The sequence below is a fragment of the Denticeps clupeoides genome, chromosome 4, assembly GCF_900700375.1.
Source record: "Denticeps clupeoides chromosome 4, fDenClu1.1, whole genome shotgun sequence".
In the NCBI taxonomy this organism is placed as follows: Eukaryota; Metazoa; Chordata; class Actinopteri; order Clupeiformes; family Denticipitidae; genus Denticeps; species Denticeps clupeoides.
In genome coordinates, this window is record NC_041710.1 from 27,224,831 (window position 1) to 27,234,940 (window position 10,110).

The following is a 10,110-nucleotide window of genomic DNA, read 5'->3' on the forward strand; positions in this document are numbered from 1 at the left end:
TTCTAATGCGGACATTTTGTCAACAACTGCATTTTTTCAGCATACATCATCTTTCTGACCCAACGCAGCGTCGCACGTCGGAGTTAAAGCGCCCTGTCAGTTTAAGCCGGAGTGGCACGGTGCCAGCGCCGGGCCTGTTCGCGTCTGCGCGCCGCCTGGCTGTGCGCGGCGTCCCGCCCACGTGTCCGTGTTGTCGCGAACGGACCAATGAGGAGCCAGCAGCTCGGACGCGCGGACCAATGGGCGTCTGAGGGCTGACGGCGAGGGGCTGGTGTCTGACAACAAGCTGCGTTGGTTAAACGCGGGTGACTGCGGAAAAGCGAAGGGGTGCGTAGTCAGCGCCGCCGCCGCCGCCATGTATCTCCAGATATGGCAGGGCATTCCGAGCACCGCAGTCCTGTCCACCGTCAACATACTGGCCGTGACGGTCTTCGTGGTGGTCTTTTATTTCGTGCGCGAGTACAGGAGAAATAAAATGCTGAGCAACATCCCCCCGGGTCCGAAGCCGTGGCCCATAGTGGGCAACTTCGGCTCGTTTCTCGTGCCCCCCTTTATTCTGAAGGGGCTGGGACAGACCGGGGAGGACGCCAAGCGCAGCCTGAACCCGCTGTCGCCGCAGCTCGCCCTGATGGAGCTGTCCAAGATCTACGGAAACATCCTGAGCCTGTTCGTCGGGAGTCAGCTGATCGTGCTGCTGTCCGGCTACGAGATGGTGAAGGACGCGCTCTCCAACCGGCCAGAGGTGTTCTCCGACAGGCCAGATGTGCCCGTCATAACCATTCTGACCAAGCGTAAAGGTAAACTCTCCTGGGCGCAGATTACGCACGGTGGGATCCTGTCCAGGACTCTTACTGGACGGCCATGGCTTGTGGAAGGCACTCTGCAGGGTGTTTTCTTCGAGCTGTAATGGCAGAAAAATTCCACCATGCACTGTCAACAATGAAAAAGTTGGGAAAAAGCAAGAATGTACCTGCTGCGAACTTCATGGCCATCTTAAAAAAAGATGCTGCCTTGAATTATGAAGTTTTCCCAACTTTTTATTTTTACAGTGTAGGTTCCTCATTTAAAACTATTGCGAACGGGCAGTTTCGCTTCCTTGTGTTGTGTATTTTGTGTCTTATCATTGCTTATCTAAAGTGATTTGTCAACTCCCCGAAGTCTGCAGAGGGTTCCATAAAACTCACTTTCTCACTTCTGATCCAAACGCTTATAAGTCAAAAGGGACTTCGAGCTTCTGGCCACCAAGCGAAGACCCCCTTTCCCCCTCACCATCTTCTGGATCACAGTGGGGAAGGGCAGCAACAGCAAGCTGGCATCTACAACCAAGCTTCCTCCTGATGCCAACCATGAAAATTGAATCCACACGACACTGCTGCCCTCTCAGAGAAACGGGATATTTTTAGAATAAAATATATATATATATATAATGTCGTTGTTTCAGGGTCCTGTTTGTGACCATTAATAAAACAGATAGGTCACTGGAAAGACACTGGCACAAATGTTATTGGTGCTAGGCAAACAGTTCAAATAACAATCCAGAAGAGCAGAGTCCAGGGTGGGGTAAAAAAACAGCAAGACTAATAAACACAAATACAGTAGACTCTAGACCAGAGGGGTGGCCAGAAGGGTGACAAAGGGTGTCTCTTATTTCTCGGTGTTCAACCACAACAAGCCATGGAAACATTTTGATCGGCCCTGTTCCTCTGGGCATGGAACCAAATGACCCAAAATGACCTCTCTGCTCTACCAGGCAATGGTTGGTGTACTAAATAAAATAACGGCCAACATGTTTTGCTAGTGACCAAATGCAATCCCATTAAAAACTATGTAATTACCAATTTCTTATAATGACTCTTTGATACTGTTGTGACGAGATCATGGTAATCAGGGATGCAATGATACGCTCAGCTTAATACGGTTTTAAAACCATTGTATGGTTTTCTTGCATTTTTTTTTCAACAGAATGATCTGCAGAAACAATATGATAGAAAATGTTACCTGACTAATATTAATTCTGTAAAGGTAGTATTTTATGGCAAAAAAAAATTGCAAAATCAATCCCAACTCTGTTTTCGCCTGTTCATGTCTGTTCCTCCACTCAGCCCCTCTGAGCTAGGAGTGACATGACATGTTGTGACCTGTCTAAATGAAGTCATTAAATTTGTCATTAAATACACTGTTAGGCTTTTGCATGGTTCTTAACCCCATTTTTAAGCCAAGGGAGCACTTGTATTCAGTACAAGCCTGATTCACATGGTTCAAGTTGTGGTTAGTTTAACTCAGTACCTGCTCATGTTTGAAGTGGTTTCACTGCTGAATTTCTTTGCCGTTCTGTGTATACCTGATGCAGCTTCTTACTCATCAGAACAAATAATGACAATGAAAAAAGTGTGTTTATCTTATTAAATAAGCATATCTTGTTTAGTATCATGAGCAATTGATTATTCTGTGCAATTGCATTGATAATCACCAAATTCACATGTTTACAACTTTTGCATATGTTTTTTTTCTAATCCTCAGGTATAGTTTTTGCACCTTATGGTCCATTATGGAGAAGACAGCGCAAGTTTTGTCATTCCACTCTACGTAATTTTGGCTTGGGCAAACTTAGCTTGGAGCCCTGCATAATGGAGTGCCTGGCCGTGGTAAAATCAGAACTGCAAAAACTCAGCGATAAAGCTGGAGGTGCGGGAATTGACCTGACCACGTTGATAAGTAACGCCGTCTCCAATGTGATCTCCTCCATCAGTCTGGGCCAGCGCTTCCACCTTGAGGACCAGGAGTTCTGCTACATGCGGCACCTTATGTCCCGTGGGCTGGAAATCAGCTTGAACAGTGCCGCTCTGCTCATCAACGCGTTTCCCTGGCTTTACTACATGCCTTTTGGTGTATTCAAGGAACTCCGGAAAGCTGAGCAGGACATCACAGTGTTTCTCAAAAGAATGATTGCTGAGCACAAAGCAACCTTAGACCCCAACAATCCAAGGGACTTCATAGACATTTACCTGGTGGAAATGATGGCTCAGCAAGAAACGGAAGGACCAACAGAGACCAGCTTCACGGAGGACTATCTCTTTTACATCATAGGCGACCTCTTCATAGCTGGAACTGACACCACAGCGAACTCCATTCTCTGGATGGTGCTGTACATGTGTGTTCACCCTGAAATCCAAGGTAGACCTTCAGTAGGAAAACCATCTGTGTATATCATTTTTATTGTCATTTCATACATTTGTCAAAAAGAAGTCAGTTTGTCTTTGTAATGACATATTAAAGCCAGCGTGAATTTTATTGGCAGCATGAATGTTGTCTAAAATTAGGTTGCAATCTAAACTACTTTCTGTCCTTTATACAATACAGACTGATGGGTGCCACAAAATGAATAATTGCTGTGAATTAAATAAAGACATGACTTCTTGCTTTTGTGGGCAAAATGTGACAGGGTTTATCCTTCTGAGGACAAAATGTAGCATGGTGTAGCAAGTTGATTTTGTCATAATATCATTCATTTTGTGGCACAAAATCTATTTTTTAATCCTTTTTTTATCTTTTGCAGTCTATATAAATGTATTACAAAACTGCATTTAGGACACTATAGGCATTATAACATGATAATTTTATGGGTAAAATTTCCATTAGTTTTAAATTACCCATTTGCAAATGTTGACCATTTTTTATTGTTCAAACAGAGAAGGTTCAGAAAGAGATTGATACGGTTGTTGGACCAGGCAGGACTCCATCTTTGACAGACAAAGGGAACTTGCCATTCACAGAAGCCACCATAATGGAGGTGCAGAGAATGACTGTGGTTGTTCCACTGTCCATACCTCACATGTCCTCAGAGACCACAGGTAAGGAGCTAAATGCAGAAAGGGTTTTAATTTTTTTAAATGTGTCTGGCCACCAAGATTAATCAGACCAGGCCATCAGTGCTCCATGGTGCAGTTCTGATGCCAACAGCAAACAAAGTTCAGTATGGACCCTCTGATCAGTCCACGTGTTCAGCCACTAAGACCAGCAATTAGCACTACACTGACAACCATTCTGATATGTGAGCATTGGGTGCCCTAGACCACACACATTAAAAGAGTAAAAAGATTAATTACAAACTTTTATTTGCAAAATTAACAGCACTTGCCTTGCTTTACACTGCAGGATATATAGAGTCTATATAAGGGCTGTAATCATCCCTAAAAAGTTAATTCCGATCCAGTCCGAGCCCGACCTGACTGTTCTGCTGTGTGGTGCATAAAAAAAAAAATACCATCACAAAGTAAATGTTTTTACTGGGCCAATTCTATACAGCCATGAACCTGTGAGCTAGCTTTTTCAAAATCCAATTTTACAGCCCTATAGCATACAGGATTATACAGAGTTTTGATTATCCAGTTGGGTCTGTCACAAAGTGGCCACTTGCACATTTTTCCTGCTACACGTTGACTACTTGGTAGGCTACATTGTCACAGAATGTTGCCACACAGACACTTATTCCTTGAGGTTAATTATCTCTTTTTGTCTATTTTAGAGTTCCGGGGCTATACGATACCCAAAGGCACGGTGATTATTCCAAACCTGTGGTCTGTCCACAGAGATCCAACTGTGTGGGACAATCCAGATGATTTCAATCCTACACGGTTTCTTGATGAAGAGGGAAAGCTTCTGAGGAATGAACATTTCATTCCCTTTGGAATAGGTACTTTTCACTTCTGAAATTCTGCCCAAATCTGTTTATTTCTTACTTGATATAAGACATAAGATAAAACAAAATCAGATCAGATAATCTTTTATTAGTCCCATTGACATGACAGAAAGAAGAGCAGCAGAAATAAATAGAATAAAAAAAAAACAAAAAAACAATGCCAACAGCACAGTATAAAAAGTACAGTACACACGCACAGTATATGTACAGTATTTTGAAACTGTCCAGCAGGCGAATGTTTAAATGAGTGTGCAGGTGAAGTGTCATGCAAGCAGTATGGGTCATAAAATTAACTTTCACACTCTTTAAGAATGCACATTCTGAAACGATGACGCTAAATAAAAAAAAAAGATTGGGTTGAAAACCAATAAAGCTCACAACGAAGGATCAACAGCAAACATTTATTCAGAGAAAAGAGAAGAGCGGTCTCAAGGACAACAACAGAGATTACGGTATCTTTATCAAGTAAATGGTGACTGTAAAGTGTTGGGTGTTATCTAGGTTCATCAACTGTATGGTTCTTGCTATGTGTTAAGTTGTACTGTGTACATGTATTCCCAGGTCGGAGAGTATGCATGGGGGAACAGCTGGCCAAGATGGAGCTCTTCCTGATGTTCACCAATCTAATGCAATCGTTCACATTTAAACTGCCAAAAGGCACATCTCCTCCGTCCTTACTGGGCCGTTTTGGTCTGACGCTGGCCCCGTGTCCATACACTGTGTGTGTAACGCCTCGCTGAGGTGCATCCCTGCCACAGTTAATGCAATGGCAACTGGCACCAGTGCATGATAGGGCTGGTTCCAAAATTACTGCACTTGACCTATGCTTTAAAAATGGCAATTCAATCTTCATTTCAGTCCATTACAATTCGCGAAAGCTTTCGATGCACTTTATTGCTTAAATCTTACCAAATATTATTTTTTACAATGTATTTGAATTGATATGCATATGAATGGCAAATGAACTGTGTAAGGCAATTACTTATCAGTATATGTTATTTCTTTTGAGCATGCCAGTAAGGGAACGTACAGAATACAGTGGCTTTTCACCGCTGTCACATATTTCTTCATAATTCATCACGGATTCTATTGTCCGTACATGTCAGTACATTTGTATTTTAAACATTCCACTTTGTTTTAATGTCAATTGTGTTTTTTTCTGCATTGAAATGAACGATTAAACATATGGGTTTAAAAAAATCGATTCAACTGGATGTGTATTATATTCCTTCGGCGCTTCCTGAGTCGCAACTTTATTACAATAAAGTAAAACTGTGAATGCGTGTGAAAGGTCACGTAGAGCCACGTGACCGGGACGCGCTCGACCTTCCTGTCGCTTCCAGCAGGAACGGAGCTCGCACAGACGCTCTGCTTCTTTGGGTTTTTTTTTTTTTTTGGTTTGTAATTATTATTATTATTATTCCCTCCGCTCCGCGGTGAAATATGGCTTTTGCGACACATCGGATTGTTAGGACGCTCACCTCGTCCGCGTCGCGAAGTGCGGCGATAAAACGCGTGACCGTGATCGGCGGAGGACTCATGGGTGCAGGAATTGCACAGGCAAGTTCGCCCGCTGCCCCGGGCTGCGAACCAGGGCCATTTGGGGGGATTTCTGCCGTGCACTGGGGTAAATAGCCGTGCACGAAGCTGTCACTGCTAACAGGGCAAACAAAGCTACTTAGCCAGAGCTAGCACCCTATGTGTAGGTGACCTTTGTCGTTTTTGTAATGCATCATTTTTAGTACCTGCACACAGTCTGTTGAGCGTTGCTGTTTCAGCGTTTTCCAATGTCAAATTACGACAATCTACAATGGCAGGTTGCTGCCACAACGGGCCACACCGTGGTGTTGGTGGACATGGATGAAGACATCTTGAAGAAATCCATCAAAGGCATTGAGAGCAGCCTGAAGAGGGTGGTGAAAAAGAAGTTCGCGGACAAGCCAGAGGTCCGTGCCGTTCGTGCATTTCTTCAAAGTCTGCTCCTCGAGACGTGCTATGCAATTTATCTGGTTTGATTTGTAACAGGCTGGGGAGGAGTTTGTCCAGAAAGTCATGAACAACGTGTCTATGGCCACAGATGCAGCGTCTGTGGTGAAGAGCTCTGATTTGGTGGTGGAGGCCATAGTGGAAAACCTCAAAGTCAAGCAGGGGCTCTTCAGTGCCCTGGACAAAGTGGCGCCAGAGTAAGGAATGGATGAGTATGTACCAGATGCCCTCATCCAGAGCGCCTCACAATCAGTGGTTACAGGGACTGTCACCCTGGGGACACTCAAGGTTAAGTGTGGGTTTGAACCTGGGTCTTCTGGTTCATAGGTGAACGTGTAACCCACTACAACAACATTTAGTTCTTATATAGCCCAAAATCACATGGGCTTTGGGCTTTGACAGGCCCTACACTTGAACCTTCTGCACACAAGGAAAAACTCACTAGGCTACGAACACCATTGTGTCCCTGAGCAGGACACTCTCCAGGGGGGGACTGTCCCTGTCACTACTGATTGTAAGTCACTCTGGATAAGGGTGTCTGCTAGATGCCGTAAATATAAATGAGTGTGGATGACTGGTAAAGGAGTTTACCAGTATTACCCCAGTAAATGTGCTATAAGTCATTAAGAGTGTCTTTGTTGTACTATCAGACACACCATCTTTGCAAGCAACACATCTTCCCTTCCTATCGCTGACATTGCCAGCTCAACCTCCAGACTGGATCGGTTTGGTGGGCTTCATTTCTTCAACCCAGTTCCCATGATGAAGTTAGTAGAGGTGAGGGCTTCAGAAAGGTTCAGGTTCTCTGTCTATGCGTGTTGTTTACATAATTGGTTTCACTCATAAAGTAAACTGTTCATGTGCACACTGTACATAGTGTGCTTTGTTTATAGCTGTAACTTACATGAAGATATTAATTTTGTTAGGTAATCAAAGCTCCTGGAACAAGCCAGCAGACCTTTGATTCTCTCATGGACTTTACCAAAGCTCTTGGCAAGCACCCTGTGTCTTGCAAGGTAACCCGGCTAACTTTGAACATCAGCATGTTATCAGTTGTCAGAAACGTCTGTCTAAATGTCTTTTTAGGACACACCGGGATTCATTGTGAATCGTCTGCTTGTGCCTTACATGTTGGAAGCGGTCCGGCTGTATGAGAGAGGTATGCAGTCTGTCTTATGGTCTAGCTTTAATTCATTTACATTTACGGAATTTACCAAACGCCCTTATCCAGAGCGACTTACAATCAGTAAGACACTTGGTGACACTTGGTGTTAAGTGTCTTGCTCAGGGACACAATGGTAGTAAGTGGGGTAGTTACAGGGTCTTCTGGTTACTAGGTAGTTGTGTTACCCACTAGGCCACTACCACCCCATTCGTCTGAGTGAATGATTGCAGCAGACAGTACCACCTTTCAAGAGCTGTTGTGCACCCAAATTCTCCCACTTCCCTTGTGGAAATGTATTTTTAGCTCAACATCTTTTGCAACCCAGAGTAACAATTAAGGATTCAGTCATTGACATTAACGGGAACTTGCCTTTTAAAATATTTAGTTGTTTCCTCTTAGGACATGGCTCTAAAGAGGACATTGATGTGGCCATGAAGCTTGGTGCTGGATATCCTATGGGCCCTTTTGAACTCCTTGATTATGTTGGACTGGATACATCCAAGTTCATCATTGATGGTAAGTGTCTGTTCATAGTATAAAATGTGTCTGTTGCCGTGGGACAATGTGGCTGCATACTATTCTTCTTGAATACTTGCAGGTTGGTATGAAAAGGACCCAGACAACCCCCTGTTCGCACCAAGCCCCATACTGAACAAGCTGGTGGCTGAGGGCAAACTTGGCAAGAAAAGCGGGGAGGGCTTCTACAAGTATAAATAACTTCAGTGGCCGTGTTTGACCTGGCAGGTGGAGAGCAGAGGTCTTGTCTGGGAAAAGCCCCAGTGTAAAATAAGCATATAAAATGATGGACTTCAACTGATCATCTTTGGCAGAAGAACTCTAGCGGTGCCTTGCTGAGCGCTTACCCGCTGAATGTGTATATCTGTAAATCTGTCAGAATCACGTAATTTAATAAAATGCATTTTCAGGTACGAATATTTTGTCTCTGTTTATATTAACATTTTAAATGCACAATTTTTATCCATCCCTCCTCTATCATGGACCAAAACTGAATGATGAATTGTTTTAATTTTCGAAAGTGCGGTCAGAAATAGAAGAGGCACAACTGGCTTTCTCTTCCTTTGCCACTTATGAGAAGGAGCTGTATTTATGACCACATTGATGTTATAGGGTAGTGTCCATGAGTGTAGTTTGCAGCAGGATGCAATGTAGTTTTTTTTGTAATATGTACGAAGACATAGGAAAGTAAAATATAATTTTCCTTTGTGCTTTGTTTAGAATCCGGACATATTCATGTCAAATTAGAATGAAATGTTGGTGAGGTTTTTGTCAATGCTGTGCTGGCACTTTAAGGTCATGGGTACATGTGGACAAACACATTGTATTATCTTTATTCTTTAATAATTAATCTGAACCTCACTGCAGCGCTTCGCCATATCATGTTTACAATCAGAACATCTAATCTTATCAAGTGTTACGACGGCTACAGGTTTTTCTGACCCAGTTTAACAAACTCAGAATGTATTGCACCTACCTTTTAAATAACATTACAATTAACCAATGCAGTCGTATAAGACAAACGCAAAAAATAATGAACTATAACAAAATAATGAAGTGCACCAGTAATTGCTGTAGTCTTCCCGTATCATACTCTCCTGCTTCGTTTTGGGAATAAAAATAAAAGGATCTCCACCGAGATTATTCTTATGATTCCCTATTTCCCTGGGTTATCAGAAATCTGTTTGTTTTGTAATTGGGTGAATGTCCACTAGGGGGAGGCATGACCCCTCGCCAGGTCCCACTGCCTGTTACGTGGATCAGGCGAGTTCGGCTTTACGTAAGCAGCGGGTTGCGAGAACACATGCTGGGTCATGGCAGTAATTACGGGGCATCCTATGTACCCACTGAAATGCCGCCATTAAAAAACAGGTTTATTGGCGGGGGAAATGTTGCAATTAATTCGCAGTAAATTGATCGATAAGACGCGACGCGGGAGGATCTGGATTGTTGACCCATTTAAAGGATTTATTTCTGACACCAGGATTAGATACCGTATGATCGGCCGGGCAGTAGCTCGACTGATGTAAATTATAGCCGTGAGAATAGAAAAGGACATTTTATCATTTGATAAAGAATATTTTCTTATTTGTTTGCTTTTTTTATGGAGGGGGGGGGGGGGGGGGGGGGGGGGGGGGTGTTGGCCACGTGCACCGGCGCGCAAGTTGGCGCGCAGGGCGGCTGTGGGACAAAAAGGACAAAAGACGCTCAGGCCTGGGGGGTGCAGCGTTACAAAAGGAGAGTA

The 10,110-nt window shown here is 43.5% G+C and overlaps 2 protein-coding genes across 2 annotated transcripts; both read left to right on the forward strand.

Annotated features, from left to right (window-relative positions):
• The first annotated feature begins 264 nt into the window (after positions 1-264).
• On the forward strand, positions 265-5,816 carry cyp2u1 (cytochrome P450, family 2, subfamily U, polypeptide 1). Its single transcript, XM_028976719.1, has 5 exons — positions 265-797; positions 2,521-3,174; positions 3,690-3,851; positions 4,526-4,693; positions 5,261-5,816. Exons 1-5 carry the CDS (start codon positions 356-358, stop codon positions 5,437-5,439), a joined length of 1,605 nt encoding a protein of 534 aa, XP_028832552.1. The 5' UTR covers positions 265-355; the 3' UTR covers positions 5,440-5,816.
• Positions 5,817-6,021: 205 nt separating this feature from the next.
• Positions 6,022-8,783, forward strand: hadh (hydroxyacyl-CoA dehydrogenase). Its single transcript, XM_028977541.1, has 8 exons — positions 6,022-6,259; positions 6,517-6,645; positions 6,725-6,882; positions 7,336-7,462; positions 7,612-7,701; positions 7,772-7,844; positions 8,250-8,366; positions 8,449-8,783. Exons 1-8 carry the CDS (start codon positions 6,143-6,145, stop codon positions 8,565-8,567), a joined length of 930 nt encoding a protein of 309 aa, XP_028833374.1. The 5' UTR covers positions 6,022-6,142; the 3' UTR covers positions 8,568-8,783.
• The last annotated feature ends 1,327 nt before the right edge of the window (positions 8,784-10,110 follow it).

What these genes read in the sequence shown, in the direction of transcription:
- cyp2u1 (XM_028976719.1), top strand. Translation starts at nt 356, where the DNA reads ATGTATCTCCAGATATGGCAGGGCATTCCGAGCACCGCAGTCCTGTCC. An exon ending in CATGTCCTCAGAGACCACAG is followed by an intron (nt 3,852 to 4,525) that starts GTAAGGAGCTAA and finishes TGTCTATTTTAG; the next exon opens with AGTTCCGGGGCTATACGATA. An exon ending in TTTCATTCCCTTTGGAATAG is followed by an intron (nt 4,694 to 5,260) that starts GTACTTTTCACT and finishes ATGTATTCCCAG; the next exon opens with GTCGGAGAGTATGCATGGGG.
- hadh (XM_028977541.1), top strand. Translation starts at nt 6,143, where the DNA reads ATGGCTTTTGCGACACATCGGATTGTTAGGACGCTCACCTCGTCCGCG. An exon ending in CTGGACAAAGTGGCGCCAGA is followed by an intron (nt 6,883 to 7,335) that starts GTAAGGAATGGA and finishes TTGTACTATCAG; the next exon opens with ACACACCATCTTTGCAAGCA. An exon ending in ATCCAAGTTCATCATTGATG is followed by an intron (nt 8,367 to 8,448) that starts GTAAGTGTCTGT and finishes GAATACTTGCAG; the next exon opens with GTTGGTATGAAAAGGACCCA.